The sequence below is a fragment of the Pieris napi genome, chromosome 3, assembly GCF_905475465.1.
Source record: "Pieris napi chromosome 3, ilPieNapi1.2, whole genome shotgun sequence".
NCBI classification, from domain to species: Eukaryota; Metazoa; Arthropoda; class Insecta; order Lepidoptera; family Pieridae; genus Pieris; species Pieris napi.
In genome coordinates, this window is record NC_062236.1 from 12702456 (window position 1) to 12726338 (window position 23883).

The window sequence follows — 23883 nt, forward strand, 5'->3', positions numbered from 1 at the left end:
CACTCCTCAAATTTTTATATACATATTTTAAATGGAATTCCAAAATTTTTAGTGATTTTTTAACATTTAACGTTTACGATTTACCTATCGACAAGACAAGCTGCACATTAATGCAGTATATATGATATATTATATCCGTAATATGTATGTAATATATTAATTATAGGTAATAATTTTATATGTAATTCCTTATTATATTGTTTTTTCTTAATAGAATCATGACGACCCAGCTAAAAATATCAATTCATACGATTAAAGGAGAGGTAACTGCAATAAATAAATATTGTTATATTACCACCCAAACTTTATAGTTTATTATTAATTAAGCAAGTGGTCCAATACCCTGAGGTCATGCATTCGAACCTCGACTATGACAGCTGTCACTTTTCCTCGTCAAATACGACAACATTAAATTATGCATAAAAAAATCCAAAACCATTACGCATTAAAATTGCGTACTCACATCAATATTTTTATTAATAAACCCATATTATTTAACTACATATTTTATAATAAGCTAAAAACATATAACAACAGGCAGCCATGAATTTAAAAAGAAAATAGTCTTCAAAGACGTCGCGAAATGTCAAATCCTCGGTCAAATTCTAAATGTCGAGACAACACCATAAAACAAACAGATCGTTATAAATGTGGTAAACGGACAAAATTAAAGGTGTCTTATTAAATTATGCGTGATATTTTGGCATAAAATAAATTAACAATATGGCTCTGGATTTGGTCAGCATCGCACAACCACATTATATTCCTGGGTATATCTTATCAACTAATATAAAACTAAAGTTTGTTTGATGAACAAAGTAGAAAACTTGATTTGACTATAATAGGAACAATTGCTTAAATGTATTAAAAATATTGTCTAAAGAACTATATATTATAATTCTTAAATAATAATATAAAACGTTATTTTTGTGTTGGATAGTGCATTTATCGATGTTGTGTGTTTAACACTCCATAATAATATTTTAAACCTCATTCCATGAAACATTTACAAAATATACACACACTTTAAATATTTTTTTTCCAAGGACCTCCTCCAATTGCCTCCATCTCTCTCTGTCTTGGGTAATTTCTCCCAACCTTCTCCACCAACTTCCTAAGCTCGTCAGCCCACCGTGCAACCTCTCTTTCTTTTTCCTGGTGATATTTTCCACTTCGTTACCCTTTTTGTCCATTTGCCATTCTCGCGACGGCCCGCTCACTTCCACTTAAGATTTTGCAATGGGATAGTGCTTCAATAACTTTGTTTTGTTTCTTTTTTCTGTACTTCTGATAACTACCTATAGCCAAATCAAAGCAGGTGAAACAGCTAGTTAATACAGTTAGCTAGCTAGCTAGTTATAATCATGTTGAAATTTTTGAAATTTCACCCGTCTAGGTAAAAAGTAAGGTTTGAAACCATAGATAATTTATAATTTGTACTGTGCCCCAATTTCTATAGGTGTACAAGTAGCCCTTTATAGAAAAAAAATATGTGGCGCCACTTGCGATTTTTGTATCTGTTTCATAATCAATTTTTAGTAGGCAAGTAGGCTGTCGACTTTTGGGTCTAAAACATGGTTTCCTCACCATGATTCCTTCGAGCAAGTGTTAAATGCACACTAAGAAAGAAAAGTCATACTCATAGATGAGAGTCATCTGTCACACGCTCAAGCACGGCCAACCCTGCTCCAGCTAACGTCCTAGACCTAATAACATTTAAACTCGAAATTCCACGTCAGTTAAAGCGACTACCGAATTAAACAACATTCTAGCTAACCCATCCTAAAATACCCGTTTAAATTTTTTTTAGTAAATTATTTGCATAATCTTTTTTTGAATTAATGATATTTCGTCAGATACACCGGTCACTGTCCCGAATACAAATACCGAATTGGCGATACATATGGCTCGACCACGCATAAGATCCTGCTGGACCCCAGTGTCAATCACTCGGAGAGGCTGGTGCTGTCTGACAGAACGGCAGATGACTTCCAGGTATGATTCAACGGATACATACAATTCAGGGAAAGAAATCTTTCCTTTTGGAACGAAGTTCCTTATCACGCGTTGTGAAAGGGGGCTAGACGGAAAAAAATCTTACGAAAAGTTGTCACGACACTTTTTTGCTATTTGCTATTGTTAACACACCGGTTCTCGTCCGATCACCGAAGTTAAGCAACGTCGGGCGAGGTCAGTACTTGGATGGGTGACCGCCTGGGAACACCTCGTCATGTTGGCTTTTTTTTTTCGTCGTAAGATTGGCATATAAATTAATCGAAAGGAATTTCGTTCCATCCGGGTGTCCCTTGACACCTCTAAAGTTTTTTATCATAATAGTAGCACCAATGTTATAAAAACATTACGCATTTTAAAAGCCGTTCTTTTTTCGTTGTATACGGAATAATTAATTCGTATTGAGGGTCGTAATTTTGATATGTATTATTGCGCGTACTGCCTACACCTGGTTGGAGACAACACCGCTAACCAGCTGTCCATGATACGTGACTATATTATCTATATAGTCTGTGGTTGTTTTAGCGCGGGCTTACCTTTCAATGGCGTGTAGACTTCTACAATCTGCGCTTAGAAATCACCGCGAAAACGTGATACTAAGGCCGCTTAGGATATGTACCATTTCGCGACCTTCGCCACTGAGGTTTCGGGCCAGTTAGTAGTCAAGGATCCTCCCATTAGATTAGAGGAATCATCATGATTCTACCACAGGTTAAACGATTAACTCTTGACATGTGTTTTTATACCAGACACTCAAAGGTTGCCACGTCAGCGCTATCGTTATTGCAAGTTAAAGTGTCGGAGAAGTGGGGAAGTACGTAAAATGTAATAGAGTGGTGAAGAGAAGTCAATGTACGATAAAAAATACGCCATTTAAATTACACACTGGCATGGTGGATGATTTATTAACACTAACAAATTTCGATATAAATTACTAGATTTTATTTCTAAGAGAATTTTTTTTTTGAAGTGAAACTTCTTTAGGAGCATGAGGGTAAATTTTTTACGGTACGTCACGAAGATGTGCAGCGTTTTTGTCGAAGAAAAGGGAGAGAGAGAATGAGAATAACCTTTTAGAAATACTATTTTAAAAATTAAAATTTCGTAAAGAGAATATGAAATACATATTAGTATTTTTTTATGCAAAATAATTGATTGAAATCTCAAATGACGAATTGTAAATTAAAATGCCACGTGGTTTTATTATCGAAGAAATAAATTTAAAAAAATAAAAAATTTGAAAAAATTTAAAAATTTTCTACACTTAATATTTTAATTACAATTAAATTTAGTAGATTCTAAACATATCTTCCCTTTTTCCCACCCTCTAACTATCGGAAATCTAAAGTTAAAAATTAGTTTGCTAAAGAAGTTTCACTTCTGACATGTGTACAAACGCACGCCCTTTTTTTTAAGAATCTTGATAATGATATGATAATCTTCCGTGATCATTCTTTGTAGAAAAACATTTTAGTACTAAGAAATGAATTTTGTCTCAGAGCCCAATGTATTTCAGATATTTCGTCCGCCACAACAAGCTATTGATGTTGTCAACGCTCGGTTTCGGAATGGTGATCCGGTTTATAAACACCCAATGATACCGGGATATGAAGGTGAGTGAATCTTTTTTTTATAGAACAGTCGCTCCCCTTTACAGAACAGGACTCCGCCTCTCGCCTTTTAAGAATTGGTACGTTCTTTTCTCGAAGGATCCTAAGTCGAATTGGTTCGGAAATACTTCAGTGGGCAGCTGATTCAACGTAGAGCGCGGCAAAACTGCCTCGAAAAACGCTCAGTTGTGGAACGACGGACGTCGAGGTGATACGGGTGGAATTTCGTATTCTGCCTCGACGTCCAATGGTGAAACTCAGCTGCAGATACAGATATAGAATAGAAATATATGTCGTCGTATGTCAAAAAAACAATATTTTTTATTCTTAGACTCTTATGTCATTTAACTGGTATAATCATGAAGTAAGTCCTTTTTACCATCTAAAACTATGGACAAAAACACATAATAATTTTTATCGAATATTTACAAAATTAAACTTTTTTTTTCGTTTCCTGTAATGTCCTGTTCTCTGGACATACGAGGTTATCATTCTACAGCGACGATATGAGGAAATGTCTTAACAAAATATGTTAACAAAATAAGTTCCCAAAAGGGTTATTAAAAAAAATTATAATGAGAATTTATAAGAAGTTATTCAATTTTAAATACAACGTCTTTAATCCTAAAATCCAGAAAAACTTAATTATTAATAAGTAACTTATATATTTTAAAGATATATATATATATCGTATCCAACAGTTATTTAACTGATACACAACATCTAAGTAAAAACCGGCCACTGTATATAATAAACCTCAACGATTAATTGAACGTGTTCGAATGAAGCTATAAGAAATTCTCAGGTATAAATCTGACGGGGCCAATCTAATTATCTTCAGAGGAAGCTATATCTGACAGAACTGTGCCTGGATATCAGATTGAGCTAACGGGAATCACTTCATTTGCAATTATTGTGAGCACATTTCCAAGTAACTAGAATCTACTTGATTTGATTGCTTGCAATAACATCTAAACGTGTTTAAGTCTTAAGCGTGATATATTTGGACTTTTTTGTTGGATAATAGGCGGGTTGAAAAATTCGTTTATAGAAATTTGTTTATGATGTAATTTGATTTGATTATTCAATACTCCTATCTCAAAAACGATTTCAATTTTTTGGAGCCTATAGCTATTGCTTACGCTCTTACGAAAACAGTATCCTTTAAATTCCATCTCATAACTCTTTATTTCTTGGCAAATCCATTAAGGTCTCTGTCAGTCTATGTAATTCACTTCCCGTCCCTATTCGCTTAGCTCCTTCTCTATCTTCCTTTCGTCCCGATGTGGACGCCCTGCCCTAACTTTCGTACTATCTGATGTGAAACTGTTCTTTATTTTAAATATTGTCCTGATCACTGTTTACATGTTTCAATTGCTTTGTTTTGTTCCATTATGAATTGCACTTCACTTCTTGCTTACCTTATCTAACTTTTATTCACACAGTGGTTGCCTGGAAGAGATCGCTCGAAAGCAATAAGGCTACCAGTTGCCCTCCTTTTCATTTGATTATGTCAATAATTAATATGATTATATTTCTGTATTCAACGAAGTTTTAATAAATAAATAAATACTGCCTTCGAGAGCGATACGGTTTTAGCGGTCATACACTTTTTCGGTACCATTTTTATAATACGATTTGTCTTAAGCTTCAAAAAAGGCTTCAGTTTCGGCGATTACCTTTTCATCAGCGCAAAATCTGTCCAGCGAGCATTCTCTTTAGGTCTGAGAACTGATAATGTCGCCAAATCTGGAGAGAAAAAGTCGCCCAATTCATGGAATTTTGCCATTGTTTTCATTGATTTGTGACACGGTGAATTATCTTGATGAGACAGCACTTTATTCTTTTTCAAATGGGGCCGTTTTATCAATTTTTTGTTTACTACGTTGCTTCTGTCATCGTATCGTTCGTATTTGTTATATTATAAATCGTAGAGTGTGTGCGAAACTTTCTCGATAAATTAAATAACGAACAAGTACTTCAATCAAACACACGCTTGGTAATTGTGATTCATATTCAGAGGTGTGTTGAGAAGAACCAATGATTAATTGTGTAGTCCAAAGTGTAATCAATTGATCAAATAAAAATTGTGTCCTAATTGACCACAAAGTCGTTATTGTTAGGTCTAAGAGCTGATTTACACAGGGTCAGTAACTGACTACAAATTCGAGGCAAGTCAGTGCTGACCCGAAAAAAACCCTGTGTAAACTGATTTGAAGTCAGTACAGTGGCTTGAAGTCAGCGCTGACTTGAATATTCGGACACGAATATTTTAAAGTCAGTTGGCGCCCCCCGCCACCCGCGCACCCCCACGCCAGCCAAATAAACCCCGTGTAAACAGACAAGTCAGTGCGTGGTTACTGGTTAGTCACTGCCGCTGCGTTGTAGAGTGACCACGTTTTTTTCGCTGGCGATAAAAATTAAGCTTAGCGAAGACGAAACCTTAAAATTGGTGCAATTATATGGCGAAAACGAGTGCCTTTAGGATATTAAATCCCTAAATTACCGCAATAAAGAAATGCGGTCAACAGCGTTGCAAAATATGGCTCAACAAATGCAAATCGAAGGGCTCACTTCTACTGAAGTAAAAAATAAAATTAAAGCCATAAGGGCTACATATTATTTAGAGCTCGACAAGATACAAAAATCCACCAGATCTGGCGCTAGTGGGAACGTATATGTCCCAAAAGTCAAGTGGTTTCAAGAACTGGACGGCTTTATAAAAAATGCTATTGTAAATAAATAAATAAATTTTTCAACAAATAATTAAATCGTCGTTTCAGTTGTTTTCGCGATATCATTTTTCCCACTGACTTCACAAACGTGTGCTCATCGTGAGAAACGCACCACTACTACTTACTTCATGTAAACAGTTAAAGTCAGTCGCGGCGCCGACATTGGCGCTGCGACTGACTTGTCTACTGACCCTGTGTAAATCAGCCATAATGAGAAAGAAATATAATTTTAATTTTAGTGATTAATGACACATATTTAAATTTTGTTGCATCAAACTAATATTTGTAAAACTTTTTTATCACATTAAGTTGTCTTAAATAGCATTGGCCTACTGGCTTTAGCGAACTGTCGTCTGTCACATCCCTAGATTGTTAGCCATAATGCTAATTCATCATCTGCAACATCAATGCAGACTTTTAGAGGATTACGTTCCTACTTCCTAGTGACTTCATCACTTCAGTCAGTTTGTGTATATTTTTCTTAGAGAGCGGTTGTCAAATTTTTGTATAGTAACTATTCTAATTAAATACTGTTTTTTAAAAAGGCATTTTGATTCCACGGCCCTAACAGAACCATAATGCGCGCGTTCGAATCACGACAATGGATTCTTCTTTCTTAGTGCGCATTTAAAACTTTCTCGTACTATTACGTGAAGCAGAGGAAACTGGCATGCCTTGCTAAAAATTAACAGCATGTGTCAAGCACAGAAGGATGGTTCTTAAAAAGAAAAGATCACGAAACATACAGAAATATGAGGCCTAGACTTAAAAGGTTGTAGTGAGTGTGACACTGGTTTTTATACCCTTAACAACCCTAATAAATTTATTTTCAATTGATAATTTTATTTAAAGAGAACGACTTAAACAAAGATATTCCGACTTGAACTTTAATTATTATGACTCCGATGGATTTGTGAAAAGATGGTTAGGTGCCTTTTGATCGACTTGGCATATTCAATTTGCGCCATCTCACTATCTTATAGCGGCATTAGTGCCCACACATTGTTATCATCTATGTATTCTTGAACTGTGTATCCTTTTTTATTAGGGTTTCCTTGATGTTAAGTTTATTTTTACGTAGCGGAAGTTTGGTTACATGATCTGGAATATTGTTATATATCTGTATACATTTCGCCATAAACGATTGAGCAGTTTTATGAAGTCTGAAAGCTGGAAAGTCTATTCCTACTTCTTGTGTTTAAAGTGTAACAGCTTAAGTATAGGCTTTGGCATCCAGTGATTAAGTATTAATGATCAACGAATTTAATAGGCTTCCTACCACGTTTGAACGCCCACTTCGGACAGCGGTATACCGTAGCAGCAACAGAGGCCTTGTCAGAGTTTCAAAAATTACAACTTAACCAGCGCTCAGCCAGGAACCAGCTTGAAAGAGTCGTGGACTTGCAAGCAGGGAAAGGCCAACCGTGGAACCTGGTTGATCGATTTGTGAGTTTATTATACTGGGTACAAAATGGAGGAATGGGAGAAGTGATTGAAAAAGAATGACTGGTTTATGGAAGAGATGTTTTCTTAGAAGAAATATAATTGTTACCAAGGATTTTCTCTTCCTAGTCGGCGACTGCGGAGTTTAAGTTACCATTAGTGGTGGTGAGGCCGGAATGTGCGGGAATATTACGAGACCTGCCAATGGATGAACCGAAACTGTCACCGGCGTCTCATTCAATCAGTCCATACTTCATGGAGGATTCAGATCCACAGAAATATATAAAGAAAGGTGAGCTGTTGTGGTTCAAGATTTACTTTGCAAGTCAAGAGTGTAAAAAAATATTGGAATTAGAAACAATAGCAAGGCGACCTACATCTAAATACATACTTGTTTAAAAAAAAACACAACAGCAATGAGGTTATACTTAGTGCTTAAAACGCTTTGTCATAGAGACATGCGTTTTGACATTTTGTTGGCAAACGGAAATTATTTTTTCGTGACATTTTTTATCAGTCGATTATAAATTTTACCTAATGTCTTACGCAAAAATTCATCAATCATTTGTTAGAAATCAAATTTGGGGTTATAATCCAGCCGAATCTGTTCGTTAGTTTACTAACTATTATTATATATATAGCAACACGTTATCATTGTCTTTAAACGGCCATGTTAAAGTTGGGTGTCGCATTTCAGGTTTTGCTGGTCACGTACCATATGGTTTCCAGCGGTTTGGCGACTCATCAAAGAAAGTTACAAACTCTGCCTTGTGCGATTTCTCATCTAACTACAGGCGACGTCAAAGTACAGAATGGGCGCCTGTAAACGTCGTCAAGTATGTATTAAGTCCTGTTATGCTTAAAGGATTATACATAATAGATTTTTATATGAAACTTATTATGGCTTTATTTGCGTAGCAACGTCTGTTGTGAATTTTTTTTTAAATTATCTTGAATTGTAGTGTAGAGTAATGTACTCTGTGGTCATTATAGTATTGATCCGAGATGGAATTGGTAAATTGTCAGTTTCTTGACTTATTGTGTTTTGAATTTTTGTTTGTTAACGCGATAAAATTTAAAAATCATATAAAGTATTAACACGCGTTAAATTTTTAAACGGTTAAAAATGCCGAAAAAGAAGATTATGCCGGAACTCTCAAAAGAGGAAAAGATGGTGATGGTAATATCGGAAATAATTCATGAATTGCAAGCAGCTCATCGCCAGGGTAAAGATGTTAACCTCAATAAAATGAAAACGAGGATTTCATCAAAGTATGGTCTGGACACATCACCTCGGCTAGTCGATATCATTGCAGCTGTGCCATCAGATGCCAAGAGTTATTTGTTACCAAAGCTGAAAGCGAAGCCTATTCGTACGGCATCTGGTATTGCTGTAGTAGCAGTAATGTGTAAGCCTCATCGTTGCCCACATATTAACTTTACTGGCAATATTTGTGTTTATTGCCCCGGAGGACCTGATTCTGATTTTGAATATTCGACTCAGAGTTACACAGGATATGAGCCTACATCTATGCGAGCAATTCGAGCAAGATATAATCCATACTTACAAACTCGTCATAGAGTTGAGCAGTTGAAACAACTGGGGCATAGTGTGGATAAAGTTGAATTTATTGTTATGGGTGGAACTTTTATGAGCCTTCCTGAAGACTACAGAGATTATTTTATTAGGTAAGTACCAAAATAATTTGTTATATCTAATTTGAATGGGACAAGCCCATGGTGTCTTATCATTTATTGCTAAGTAAGTAAGATTTTTTACCATTGTTCGTATCTAATTTACATGATAAAATTAAAAAGAATATATTTCAGAAATGGAAAATTGTTCCTCTTATAAGGAGATGTAATAATTGTTTATTTTCTCTCTTCTATGTTTAATATAACTTAATTTCTAGGAATCTTCATGATGCTCTGTCTGGCCACACTTCACGCAGTGTTGCAGAGGCTGTGAAATATTCAGAAAAGGCAAAAACTAAATGCATTGGTATCACTATTGAGACTCGGCCTGATTACTGCCTACAAAGACACATGAGTGACATGCTTAATTATGGATGTACTAGGTAATTATTCTACTAGTACAATTATTGTTAGTTGGATATTAACCCAATGGCCAGACTCAACTCGTCACTGAATCTTTCTTACTAATTGGTGTGTAAATAAAAATGGAACATTTTTCTTGAGTCCCCAGCCTTCTATGCCAAAATTATTCAAAAATATTAAAATAATGTAATATCATACACATGCATATTATATTGTATATGTAATTTTTAATTTATTTGTGGCTGTACAGGCTGGAGATAGGAGTTCAGTCTGTGTATGAGGACATAGCCAGAGACACAAATAGAGGCCACACCGTCAAAGCTGTTTGTGAGAACTTCTGTTTGGCTAAGGATGCTGGGTTTAAGGTAGTTAAGATTTACAAAATTTTAAATTCAGTTGACTGGTATTTAAATTTAGATAATTCACACTACAAAGGGTTTTATACAATTGTTTGTCTTTGAATATATTGAAACTCATGTTAGAGCTACAGAAACTTGTACTAAGAATTTTAAACTAAAATTATTCTTCAATGCTAATTAAGTACATGACAAATGAATAAAAAAATTAAATACATAATAGAATATAATCTAAATGTGCCTTATTTTTAAGTTATTCCAACATAAATGTACGAAAATACCTATGAATTTCAGATTGTCGCCCACATGATGCCAGACCTACCGAATATGGATTTAGAACGTGATGAAGCACAATTTAAAGAGTTCTTTGAGAACCCAGCCTTCCGTGCTGATGGTCTTAAGATTTACCCCACTTTGGTCATTAGGGGCACCGGCTTGTATGAGTTGTGGAAAACTGGGCGGTACAAGAGTTATCCTCCATCTACATTGGTGGATTTGATAGCTAATATATTAGCTATGGTTCCGCCCTGGACTAGAGTTTACAGGTAGTTTTTAAGTACTAGAAAGTGCATTGTTAATTTCTCTAGTAAGTTATATAAAAATAACAAGAAAGCATTATGGTCTGATTTTGACAAAATCTTCATAGCAACCATTATTCATAAACAAAGCATATCAAACAAACAATTCCACTTCTCATAATATCAAATAGGTATTAGTCAACTTGATGTGGCATTCTCACTGACAAATGACAACTCCTGAAAAGTACCTTATGTCAATTGTCAATCATTTGTAGTATACACACTTGCAGGACAAGACAATATTGATATCCTAAATTTTGTTCTGTGTTAAGAACCCTTATTGTGTAAATAATTAATGATTTAAAAAACAATTTCAGGGTACAAAGAGACATTCCAATGCCTCTAGTGTCATCGGGAGTGGAGCATGGTAATCTCCGAGAGCTTGCATTACAGCGCATGTCAGATTTGGGTACAGATTGTAGGGATGTTAGGACCAGGGAGGTGGGGATACAGGAGATACATAATAAAGTCAGGCCATATCAGGTAAGATTCTTTTGATTCTGAAATGAATCGTCTGCTTTTGATGCCTTATATTGTAAAAAAATATTAAATTTGAATTTATTTATAAAACAAGACTAGGGTTGAACAACTTAATTATTTAAACATTTTTTATATTTAGTTAACAACAAATTTCTTGTTTAAAGAAACAAAACCAATATTATGCCACAGAGTATAGAGGAAAATAGTAATGGTTGAAACTTTGTGGATTTCATGTTTTAAAATTGTACAATACTGAATTAAATAAATAATTTATTGTTTCAGGTGGAACTGGTACGTCGTGATTATGTTGCAAATGGTGGATGGGAGACCTTTCTCGCATATGAGGATTCCGATCAAGATATCCTAGTTGGTCTCCTTCGACTGAGGAAATGTGCCAAAGACACATATAGACCCGAGCTCAAACCAGGGCCAGATGCCAATTTTACACAGTGCAGTATTGTTAGGGAACTGCATGTCTACGGATCTGTTGTACCGGTATGTTACTTTAGATTTAATCATTTCATTGATTTCATTTTAAAACTTTGTTAGTTTTGTTAGTGTCCTAGTATTCGTATGGCCCTTTTATGATAAAAGCCTCCTTCATATTTTTCTATATCCCTTTGTCTGGAGCTACATTCATCCAGGTTTTCCCCGTACGTTACGTCATCAGTCCACATTTTTTTTTATCGTCTTCGGGAGCGTTCAAGTATTACGTAACGTATTTGGGGGAGCCTTATGTAAACCGTTACTATGCGGGGCGGGGATTGATCTACGCGTTATTGTTAATATTATTTTCGCCTTTCCAGTACTTTACAGCACATAATGGTCATTTTTAGGTATAAAGACTCACTAGGTGGTCACGAAACGTTTTACTATACTTTGGTACAGAAAAACGTTACGGCGCGTTACATGGGGGAGGGGGGGGTCAATAATCTCCACAAATTGCGTGACGTAATACTTGAACGCTCCCTTATCCAGTAGGTCTAGTTTGTGTTTCAAGTGACACTTGAGAACCACTGCTTATTTTGTTTTAATCTATAAAAAATTTCAGGTAAATGCTCGCGACCCAACAAAGTTTCAGCATCAAGGGTTTGGTATGCTCCTCATGGAGGAAGCGGAAAGGATTGCTTTAGAGGAACACGGATCAGACAAAATGGCAGTAATATCAGGAGTTGGCACCAGGAACTATTATGCGAAGATCGGTTACCATCTTGAAGGACCATATATGGTCAAGATGTTGGCATAAATTGTTTTATTTTCGACGAATATGATTTCCAGATGTGATCAAGATGTTAAGAAATAAAGTTTATAAAATATTTATTTTTATGATTAAATTATGATATTCCGGCTTTTAGTTACGAAGGTCCAAATACACACTATATCAAGTTTATACGTTTTAAATGTAAAAAATATTATTTTTTTAACAAATTTTAACCTCAAGCCAACAAAGAGTTGTTTTATGTTTAATGAAACCAGATTTAATCTTAATTTGATTTTTATCCTGTATTGATATTAATTATACGAATCAATATGTGACGTAAAAAGTTGATGTTTTGATGTCTATAGTATTGGATGTTGTGTTAAATGTTGACTTCAATAAGCCTTCCTTAACAAAAAACTTCTAGTTACTTCAATGAATGTAGATTTTGATGTCATAAGCAACCTTGGATTAAATAACTTAATTTAATTATTTATTAAAAAACTACTTTAAAAACTGTCCAGAAGCTAGCTTGTACGAATTATATTTTAAAAAAATAAGTACGATTCAATACAATTTATAGAATTTACAATATGTGTACTTTTATGCTGGCCTGAATTAAAAAAAAACTTCAATTTCTGATGTTCCTATTTCTATGGCCTCAATAATGTTATATGGTCATCTGTAAAATTACAAACCCTTATAAAAATGATAAATTCCTTAATAGCTATAATTTCTATACAAGTGATTTGCACGACCTTCAAGAAATATACGACACCTTTCAAGACACTTATAATATAATATTTATGTATAAAAATCGGTGGGAGTGTAAAATAGGCTACGCAGGAAGCAATTGACAGTTTTGGCCGCGTGTCTGTGATTGGACTAAGCTGGTATTGTCAAAGTCAAACGATTCGCGCCAAAACTTCGCCGTTTTACGTTCTACCTCACTGACACTGAAATAAAAGATTTTTCATACAAATACTTTTTAAAACTTTCGGTAGAACTACTGCAGTTATTAGCTACAGGTTGCATTAGTAATCATGTTATGGGTGTAAGTGCAACCGAGAAAAACGGTGAATTTATTACTACTCATATCTCAGATACTATCTAATGACTAAAAGAAATGTACTATTATAAAATTGATGTCTACTTTTCAATGTTGTAATTTTATGGTATTAAATAAATTGTATAATATTGTTTTTTATTCGTTGTCCTGTTTGTAGGACTGGCGTATACTTGAAGGATAAACCAGTGTTTTTTTAAAGAGGTTTAAATGTAATGACAGAATTTGTTTCGTGTTACCATTCAGAGTGGAATGAAATCCGCCATTGTTTTTTTTTTATTCTTACCACCGCAATCTATTACTGAAAAAGAATGAGTTCAGAGCATTAAAACTATTTTTTTAAAAACGTCTTAAGTATTTTTGTAGCCTGTTTTTATACCTCATATGTCCTTTCCAGACCGGATCCTCCTCTATCCATAAATCCTACGGAGATTTATCACAAACACGTCGGCATGCTGCCAAACTATGCAGGCCATGTTCCTGGGTGTTTGTTTAGGTAAGTTATAAATGTTATATTGTTTTTATTAGGTTCAATATACAGAAACGTTAATTACATCGTCATTACCATAACTTTTTGCTTAAAAATGTTTAAACTGGTTTACTACCTTGCTATAAGTTCCATCTTAAACAACAAATTGTCACGCAATTTTTTAGTTTGTCTCACATCGGTTAATTTGTCGCCAATAAAACTAAAAGCGAGTTAATTGGCTGTTCTATTATCTATTACTAAAACGAAAATCACTATTATATTTTAATCAAAACACTAGTTTTCTGTTAGTCTTGTAAGCTGTAATTAATAGACAGATCATTGCACAATAGTTTAAAGTGATTCCAAGTCGAAACTTAAGCCGAATTTACATTACGAAACTAGTGGCTCGGAATTAGTTTTATGACATAAATTTCATCAACAATTTCACGTGTAAATTTACAGTTTCATAATGCATGCATCGGTTTCGCGACACTGGATAAATTTCGTGCCATGCGCATATTTTTTGTAAAACTAATGTCACGCAACTACTTTCACGATGAAAACGCGACACGAAACTAGTGTCGCGAAAGCATTTGCACAGGGCAGACGTGTGTGTTTGAGTGCATCGTGCAGCTAAATGACCGCCAAAATGGCAAACCAACGTTGGTCAGTTGATAAAAATATAAAATTCATTAACGAATACCAGCGTAACGAGTGTCTTTGGGATCCAAAACAAAAATGAAGCTTTGATGTTGACAGAGCCATGTCGTTGGTGATACTGTTGATTTCACGACACTATTATTTTTTGTTAAAGTAGTTTCACACGTGCTGCAACTATTTTCATGAAACTTCCAACATGCATAACACTAGTTTCGTAATGTAAATTCGGCTTTAACGCTAAGTATCATTCCGGTAGGTATGTCAAAAACTTTGACATATGGTAGCAATATTTCGCGCTAGTTATCTGAAGTTTAGTGTTCAAGTGAAACTACGAGAAATAGTTTCGATACTTTAAAAATAAACTTTGTAAAAACTATTACATGTTTATATGAATATTATAATCTACTAAATTTTCCTCAGATTTGGCAAGACATACGGAAATGACACTCGCGATGCGAAGAGATGGCTTCGCGGCGACTTCAAACCTTAAATTGTCGAGAGTAAATGAAACTTCATTGTCAACATTACAAATTTTATATTATATACAATATTACATATATTTATACACTTAACGTTTTTATTTACAGATTCTTTGAATTATTTTTTCTTTGCGTTCCATTCTTTCATAAGTTTCTCTGCGAGTGCTAAGTTTTCGTCTTTCTGTAAACAAAATAGCTTTTTTAGTAAATATGGCAAGGTTTAACACTGGAGGTATTAGATTCGATTACGAAACAATAATTTTTTGGAAGCTAAGCGGAGTTTTATTACACTTAAAGCCTGTGTAATATGGTTATAAATGAAATATGGAAAGTAACGGAATTTGTATAAGAAAATATCATGTCACAAAAATGAGGGTAGTCTTGTAAATGAATTTATGTACCCACATAGACGTGCAACAAATATTTTAATAAACGTCTATTTTGTACCATAAGGCTTATAACACTAAGTTGACTGCTCTCATTGATATACAAAAAACCCAAGATGCACAGTCTCGAATAAAAGTAACGCTCAAAAGTGTCCCGAAACACTATTTCTGTCCCTTTCTATAACAGTATGTCTATAACAGTATATGTTACAAGCATATATTATTGCAAAATGAACCTTACGCGAATTGCTTAAAGTTGTTATTACAACGCAATGTATACGTACATAAAGAAATAAAATTTGACGACCGACCGTGATCGGTAGGACAAGGTATTGAGTGGAGTCGAACATGACTTTTTTATTTACAACTATTTAACATAATTTTAAATTTATCCGACTTTTCGGGTACTTTACAGCGTGCGTGGTCACGGTGACTGAAGACAAAAGGTGTTGGATGTTAAATAGTTGTAAATTTATAATAATACATAACTTTAATCCGGTTAAAAAGTTTTTTCTTTAAATTAAAAAAAAATGTTAAATTGGCTACCTCCTGACCTTCACTTTATATAGCGTAAATATATTTGTCAAAAACTACACACAAAAAAGTTCAAAAGTACATAAATTTAGTTATAAAAAAAAACACAAATAAATAACATCGACTCCACTTATTAGACGCGAGACTATTTGAAATGAGCGCACAATTTAGAATGTTGCGGTCATTTTTAGAGGACGTTTTTTAGACGTTGATTGTGCATCTTGGGTTTTTTGTATATCAAAGACTGCTCTATATAAATTTAAAAAAAAAGCCACAAATTTTTTTACTTGACTTATTAGCGTCTCTTCGTTAAATTCTGTTTACGATGTGAAGAAAAGAGACATGCCTAAAGTATACATTATGAAGGGGAATAACAATTTTTAGAGCCTGCTTGAACATAAATTACCTTAATAAAGCAAAATCTCGCGAAATCTTCTCCCAAATGCTTGTGCTGTTCAGAATAGAAGGCCGAAGGTGGTATTGTTAGAACGCCCGCTTCCTTCGCAAATTTCTTTGTGAAGCGATAATCTTGATACTTGTCGCGTTCTGAAGACAGATCTATTTTGTTTTCTGAAAAAAAAAAATGCTTAAAAAACAATTTAATTATAATACATTTATTTAATACTAGCTGTACCCTGCCACGCTTCGCTGTGGCACATTGTGATGGAATGGTTGAGAAACAAAACAAAGAAAACATTTCATATAAGTTTAATTTTGCAAAACTTGTGGAAAAAAAAATAATAGATAATATAAAAATAAGTCGGGTTTTTTCTTCCTGACGCTATAACCCCAGAACGCACGAACCGATTTCCACGGTTTTGCATTCGTTGGAAATGTCTCGGGCTCCGTGAGGTTTATAGTAAAGAAAATTCAGGAAAAATTTCAACAGAAAAGCGGGATCACCTAACGAAATGTTACATAAAACGAAGCCATCTGGTGGCGAAACGGAGTTCGCCGAGTTTTCTAGTAATAGATAAAAACAATCCTTGATGCGGATTATATATTATGCTAAAATTTCAGCTCGATCGGTGCAGAACTTTTTGAGTTTCTGAAGCGTACACAAACCAACATAACATTTATATATATAGATAAATGGACGTAAAGACGGTCGTAGCTGCGTTAATTAGCTTCAATGGATTGTAATAAGATGTTGTTTTTTTAATATTTTCTAATCACCCGCATTATGATAAACAACATGTTCGTTTATCATAATGCGGGTTAATCATGTATTCATTTATTTATAAGTTTAAGATGTGTTTTAAGCTACACACATACATATTATAAAAGAAAATACTTAAACAATAAATATACGAAACAGAAAACATAAGTCAAAGTACATTAATAGATAAAAAAAGAAAACTGAAATCAGGGAGCGTTCAAGTATTACGTCACGCAATTTTTGGAGATTAATGACCCCCCATGTAACGCGCCGTAACGTTTTTCTGTACCCAATAGTAAAACGTTTCGTGACCACCTAGTGACTCTTTATACCTAAAAGTTACCATTATGTGGTGTAAAGTACTGCAAAGTAGAAAATAATATTAACAATAACGCGTAATTCAATCTCCGCCCCGCATCGTAACGTTTTACAAGGACCCTTGTAAATTAAATATTACTAAGATGAGAGCCCAATTAGATGATCATGTGATGATCAAGTGATCATGTACCAGTACATGATCACTTCATGTATTTGTATATCTATATTCACACTGTTTACACACTGATTACTGCACAAGACGTTATGCGAGAGAATTGCCATCTAAAGTTTTAATATGTAACTACTAAACGAATACATCAACCAATAGCGTGTATTTTTCTCACTCTCTCTCAATCGCTCTCTTCCTTTTCTACGACAAAAACGCTGCACATCTTTGTGACGCTATTATTATTGCGTTTCATCCGTAAAATTTTTACCCTCATGCGCCTAAAGAAGTTACACTTCAAAAACTAAACGATAAAAGGAAAATATATTTTATTAATAAAAATTCTCACTCAGTTTCGTCCAGTCAGCAATAATGAAGTACCCGCCATCAGGAATAGTTGGATTAAATCCGTTCTCCCTCAAAACTTTGACGAAATAATCCCGTTTCGAGACCAGTTCGCGGCTGATGGAGTTGAAATAGCACTCGGGAGTGTTGACACGAGCCAATTCAAATTCAAATGAGCGCGCTACTGCTTCCTATAAAAACATTTTCGATTCGATTTTTCAATACATACGAGGGGTGTTCAATAAATGGTGATAATGGAATTAATTCTCCTTGGAATGAATATAAACTGACAGACATATCCCAAACATTAGGATATATATACAGGCTGTCCCAAAAACGAGAGTTAAGCAAGTGACCCTCTAAGGGGGCTCTATGTCTGGACGACCGCTTGACAATCTTTTTTTGGGACAACCTGTATATAATATGGTGATAATAGAATTAATTCTCCTTGGAATGAATATAAACTGACAGACATATCCCAAACATTAGGATATATATACAGGCTGTCCCAAAAACGAGAGTTAAGCAGTGACCCTCTAAGGCGGCTCTATATCTGGACGACCGCTTGACTTGACGTTTTTTGGGACAACCTGTATATAATAATAATAAAAACAATCAATTTTGTTTTTTAAAAATGGGTAATGGTAATTGTTTGCGCATTTCTTCGTTATATTTTCCTTCTAATCTTTATATATATAATTCTTCTGTGAGTGTGTATGTCACTGAACTTCTCTCAAACGACTGGACCGATTTTGATGAAATTTTTTGTGTGTGTTCAAGGGGATCTGGGAATGGTTTAGATTCACAAATTAGCCCGCCAGATGGCGCTGCAGTCGGTACTTTCATACTTTGCTTTACTAATTGCTTGAAATATCATGCAGGACAACGTCTGTCGGGTCCACTAGTTAAGATATATAAATCACAGCCGTGATACGAACGCACGATAATGATTGAGGGTTCCCTGGCTCGTTCATAATTTTTCACAAATATTTTAAAAAAAACAACGGAATTATATATAATACTATTAAGTTATTGACGAGCTGGAATTTATATTTATTATTTTAATATATTCATATGCAAGTGTGCGCTTATGGCAAATAAAAACGAAAAATGGCCAAAATTAAAGTGAAACTGACCTGAATGGGTGTACAGCAAGTGTAAACGCAATTCTGATGAACAACTTGCAAGTTGCGCATAAGTTTCTGTGGGCCATACGCCCATCCGATCTTCCAACCGGTCACCGAAAACGTCTTACCGGCTGAACCGATTGTGATGGTGCGATCCCACATGTCTGGCAGGGTCGCTAAAAATATTCATACTTTTTAACTGACCTCAAAAAAGGAGGTTATACTGTTGGACTTGAATAACATTTGCACGTATATTTTGTATCCACAAAGTTCTCGGTAACCAGTCTAATAGTTTTTGATTTATAACAATAAATAAAAATAAAAAAATGTGTGCGTGTACTAGGTGTACACACGTAAGAAGTGAAACTTCTTTATGACCTTATTTTTCGAAAAATCATCTACAATATGCAACTTAACGAAATTGGTTAAATAAAGTTTAACAAAAGGCTTTTATTATCATAGACATGAATACAAATACAATTATTTCATTTTACCTTATTACTACTAAGATTGTTACAGAATTTCATTAATTGTAATAGAATTATTACTATCATTGTTATCGTTATTATATATTTTTGTTATTAATGGCTTCGAATCTCTTCGGATCAACCGTGGTAGGGACAAGAAAAAGATGGCGCGTAACCGAAAAACGTGACGATTTGCTACAAAATTTCTCCCATACGTCGATAAAAAACTTTTATTTCAACGCCGATAAAGTTTGGCTTCAAAAAGCAACATGGCGCGTAACCGAAAAATGTAACGCGTAACGAAAAAATGTTACACTAAATTTTTTTCCAACCCCGATAAAGAAGTTTCACTTCAATAATCTATATTTCGGAACTCACCCATCCGTATATGTTTGTTGGGTTCATAGACCATCCACTCATAGACTTCATCCGATAAGCACAGAACATTGTGTTTCTTGCACAAGTTTGCTATAACTTCCAATTCCTCCCTATTGAAAACCTTTCCCAGGGGATTGTGGGGCGTATTCAGAATCAGCATTTTAGTTTTCGAGTTAAAGAGGGATGTTAACTCTTTCTCGTCTAACACCCAATTGTTTGAAGTCAATTCAGATTCAGTAGGTTTCTAAAAAAAAAAATTTCTTCTAAAACCCAACTAAATGCTGATTTAAAATAAGTGTGTGTACTCATGTCAACGCATGAGAAGTTATACTTCTTTGGCGTAACAAGATACAAATTAAAAAAAAATATTTTACGTTTGTAGAAAAAGCGACCTAGCAAAAAGAAAAAAACTAAAATAACAAACTAATATTGACTTTAGCTAACTTTAGGGTGTCGGTTTTTTGTAACTTAAAAATGTAACTTAAAAAAAAATTTGGAGAGTGAATATTTTGAATTCTTTAGAAATTATTTCGTTCTGTTACAACTCCCCAATGCATCCTATATTGCTGACATACCCTAAACCCTATCCTCGTCATCATTTCTTCCCATGCATAAACAACCTCTCATTTCCCATCCAGTCAGTCGATCTCCTAACTCTTATCCGAGCAGACGTGCTAATATTATATACTACTTCCTTTGTATTCTAAGTCAATATATTTGTAATTGAAATCATTAAATCTTTTTTTTTAAAAGATCCCATTATTGTTCTGCATAACAGTTCTATTGGTATTCCTACAGTTACCACAATATAAAACAATGCATAGGTAATATCTAAATATAATACTGTTGAGCAAATAAATAAATAAAATAAAAATCTACATTTAGAGAACAAAGGACACAATTTAAGTAATATAGGTTAGATTATAAAAACACAGGTTGCTCTTTCATACCTACATTTATCGATAAATATATTTATATTATAATAGCATTAGAATAAAAGTATGAAGTTGGCAACACTTACCGGTTTTAAAGCAATGAACTTTGGCACTCCACCAGCTGATTTGATCATAAAATCATAACAATCAAAAAATGGTTCTATCACTATCACTTCATCTCCCTCATCTACATGACCTGAAATTTTATTTATTTATTAATACTTCGTTGCAATAACATATTAAAATTGACAAAATTAAATGAAAAGGAGGGCAACTGGCAGCCGTATCGCTTTCGAGCGATCTCTTCCAGGCCGCCACTGTTGAAAAAAAATAATTGATAAGGTAAGCAAAAAGTGCAAAATACATAATATATTTTTAAAAAAATCTAAAAAAGGACACATAAAACATAAAAAGTGCACATGAATCACGACAATTCTAGATCAGTCTCACGTCAGTAAGAAAGTTAGGGATATGATGTGAACAGATAATGTTTGTACAATAGATATTTAAAGTAGGATAGAGAAGGAGCTAAGCGAATAGGGATTGGAAGTCAATTCCATAGCCTCTTTTTTATTAAGAATTTCATTTATTATGATGTCATCATTATCTAAGAAAATATTTAATGGAAGCTCTAAGTTTGGAAGGTTTTAGGGAAAACTAAAAAATTCAAGTTACTCTTGTGTTTTGAAATAAATTGCACTTGTTCAAAATTTAACACTTGCGCATTATATTACACCTGCAAAGAGATAACGAAAAAGGATGTATAATAAGTCTTTAGTCTGTACGATAAGATAATTTAAATGGTCACATATAGCTATACAATAACTTATCGGAACAAAATATTGAAGTGCTGACAATTAGAAGACATACCCAATATAGCAGAATATAGAGCTTCATACGCGCCATTTGTAACCAAAATCTCCGTCAATGGATCTAACTGACGATTAATAAGGGGAGAATATACCTTTGATAGGTTTTGTACCAGTCTCGGATGGCCCTGGAAGATAGAAAATTTTATAGGATAATAATATACATTAAATCTACAGTAGTATACAGTAACATTTGTGAGTTTTTTTTAATGAATTTAAACTATCTTTTACATGACAATCTTGTTTGTTTTTACATACTACCAAACGAATATGTGATATAAATTTGAGTAGAGTAGTTATCATAATCCATTTATAATAGTTATTGTAAACTTTATGGATTTATATAGACGATAATGTATGCCTCTATTAGGGCACACATTACAAATAACAATTACAAAAACCAAAATAATTTGATTTGAATCATAACCCACAAAATAATTATTTCTGTATTGTATAGTTTTCTGCAATAACTACAAGTACATATTGAGAGTAAAAAGTGACTTACTCTATGTAGAATGGTTCTATGTTAGGTTTTTAATCCTACTAAAAGAGTCATAGTCATATAAACAATATATCAATTTAAAATTTAATTTTATGAAATCAAACAATATGCAGTCTTGTTTATCAAAACAGAAACTCACATATCCTCTAGTATATTGATTCAGCAGAAAACTATCTGGTGATGCTATATCCGACAGGGCCTTGATCACATGCTGGGGAGGTGGATAGTCAGGAAAACCCTGTCCGAGGTTCACTGCTGGTTTGTATTCTGCAGCTAGCTGAATGTATTCTACCCTGTGATGTACATAAATATAAATTGTTCATAGAGGATTTAGTGTAATAAACTATGTAATATATATATTTTTGCTAATTTATTATATATATATATATAAGGATTAAATACGCATAACAGCAGACAAAAACTCAAATTAAAAAAAAAATCTAATTAAAATATTTAATGATTTCATAATTAGAAATAGCGGGTAATTAAATAAACTGTAGATGAGCCTTTGTAAAAATATTCTTCCTCTAAACTGAAAATTAGAATGAAAAAGTGAAACTACAAATTCAATATGTTTAAAACTATGTCATTCAATAATATCACTCTTGAGGTCAAAAGGTTATTTTCATTTGATATAGAAGATAATATTATTACCAATATCTAGCTCACATTTCAAAAACAATGTTTTACAATCATGCTATTATTACACAATCTGGCTTAATTCTTTGGAGAAACTTCCTAAAAGTTAAAGATTTTTATTTCTCATTACAATACCATTCAATATTATGAAAAAAAGCATTATAATATACATATTGCCTTTTCAAGGATTTTAAATATATTGTAATTGGCTATTTACTGTAGTAATGGAATTTTGTATGAGGCTGAAATAGATATTAAAAAAAATTAAATTTTACTGGTATATTTTTTAATAGAAATTAGTAACCATTTCTAATTATTGATATTTTTCGTTACAAATAGAAACAATATAAAATATTACCAAACACTCGCTTCTCCTGCACCGTATCTCACCGGTAGCTTGAATTTATCACACATAGTAACTCTTGTAGAAAACTGCTTTCGTGGTTCTTTTGATCCTTCAAATACTGCCCGGGGATTACGAATTGCAAATAACACTTGTCTCCACCTAAACATGATTATATATCGTCAGAAATGAACTATATAATTGGACAATTATTCTTATCAGAATGTAAATATAGCTAACACAATATTATACGTATAAGTTGTTTAAATTAGTTATGACGTCATATTCCGACACATATTAGTAATTCGAAAAATTTAAATTTTACCTACATTTACAGGTTCCGTGATATCATTCAACAAAGGTGTATTTTAATTTTTAAATTAAAATTCAGGAAATTACTTGGCAATGTATAAGGTTTTAAATGTCATCAGACATCAACAGTCCACAACTTTAAAACAAACAGTAATTAGAATATCACTGACTTGACTGATAACTCCTTAGTCAAAGTCAAACTTGCGTTACTGTCAGAATTTGAAAATTTCAATTCTAACAAGACAAAAGATTATTCTA

At 33.7% G+C, this 23883-nt stretch overlaps 3 protein-coding genes and 1 pseudogene across 6 annotated transcripts; 3 read left to right on the forward strand and 1 right to left on the reverse strand.

Annotated features, from left to right (window-relative positions):
• Window positions 1-585: 585 nt before the first annotated feature.
• On the forward strand, window positions 586-15233 carry LOC125063219 (UPF0605 protein CG18335-like). Of its 2 annotated transcripts, XM_047669534.1 has the most exons (8): window positions 586-770; window positions 1857-1995; window positions 3530-3626; window positions 7629-7804; window positions 7931-8093; window positions 8499-8637; window positions 13935-14033; window positions 15087-15233. In XM_047669534.1, exons 1-8 carry the CDS (start codon window positions 724-726, stop codon window positions 15154-15156), a joined length of 930 nt encoding a protein of 309 aa, XP_047525490.1. In that variant the 5' UTR covers window positions 586-723; the 3' UTR covers window positions 15157-15233. The 2 variants fall into 2 exon arrangements, with proteins under 2 accessions (XP_047525490.1, XP_047525491.1); XM_047669535.1 differs by lacking the exons at window positions 7629-7804; window positions 7931-8093.
• LOC125048503 lies at window positions 2129-2235 on the forward strand (annotated as a pseudogene).
• Window positions 8850-13666, forward strand: LOC125063216 (elongator complex protein 3). Its single transcript, XM_047669530.1, has 7 exons — window positions 8850-9490; window positions 9715-9879; window positions 10110-10224; window positions 10510-10760; window positions 11111-11276; window positions 11556-11768; window positions 12325-13666. The coding sequence occupies exons 1-7, from the start codon at window positions 8928-8930 to the stop codon at window positions 12517-12519; spliced, it is 1668 nt and encodes a 555-aa protein (XP_047525486.1). The 5' UTR covers window positions 8850-8927; the 3' UTR covers window positions 12520-13666.
• Window positions 15187-23802, reverse strand: LOC125063217 (kynurenine aminotransferase). Of its 3 annotated transcripts, none has more exons than XM_047669532.1 (10): window positions 23643-23802; window positions 23329-23475; window positions 22471-22624; window positions 21831-21957; window positions 21047-21156; window positions 20026-20269; window positions 19190-19356; window positions 18058-18244; window positions 16472-16635; window positions 15187-15326 (listed from the first exon to the last, which is right to left on the reverse strand). In XM_047669532.1, coding segments are annotated over exons 1-10 (1365 nt in total). In that variant the 5' UTR covers window positions 23645-23802; the 3' UTR covers window positions 15187-15263. The 3 variants fall into 3 exon arrangements, with proteins under 3 accessions (XP_047525488.1, XP_047525489.1, XP_047525487.1); XM_047669533.1 differs by having other exon boundaries at window positions 23639-23779; XM_047669531.1 differs by having other exon boundaries at window positions 23713-23756.
• Window positions 23803-23883: the final 81 nt, after the last annotated feature.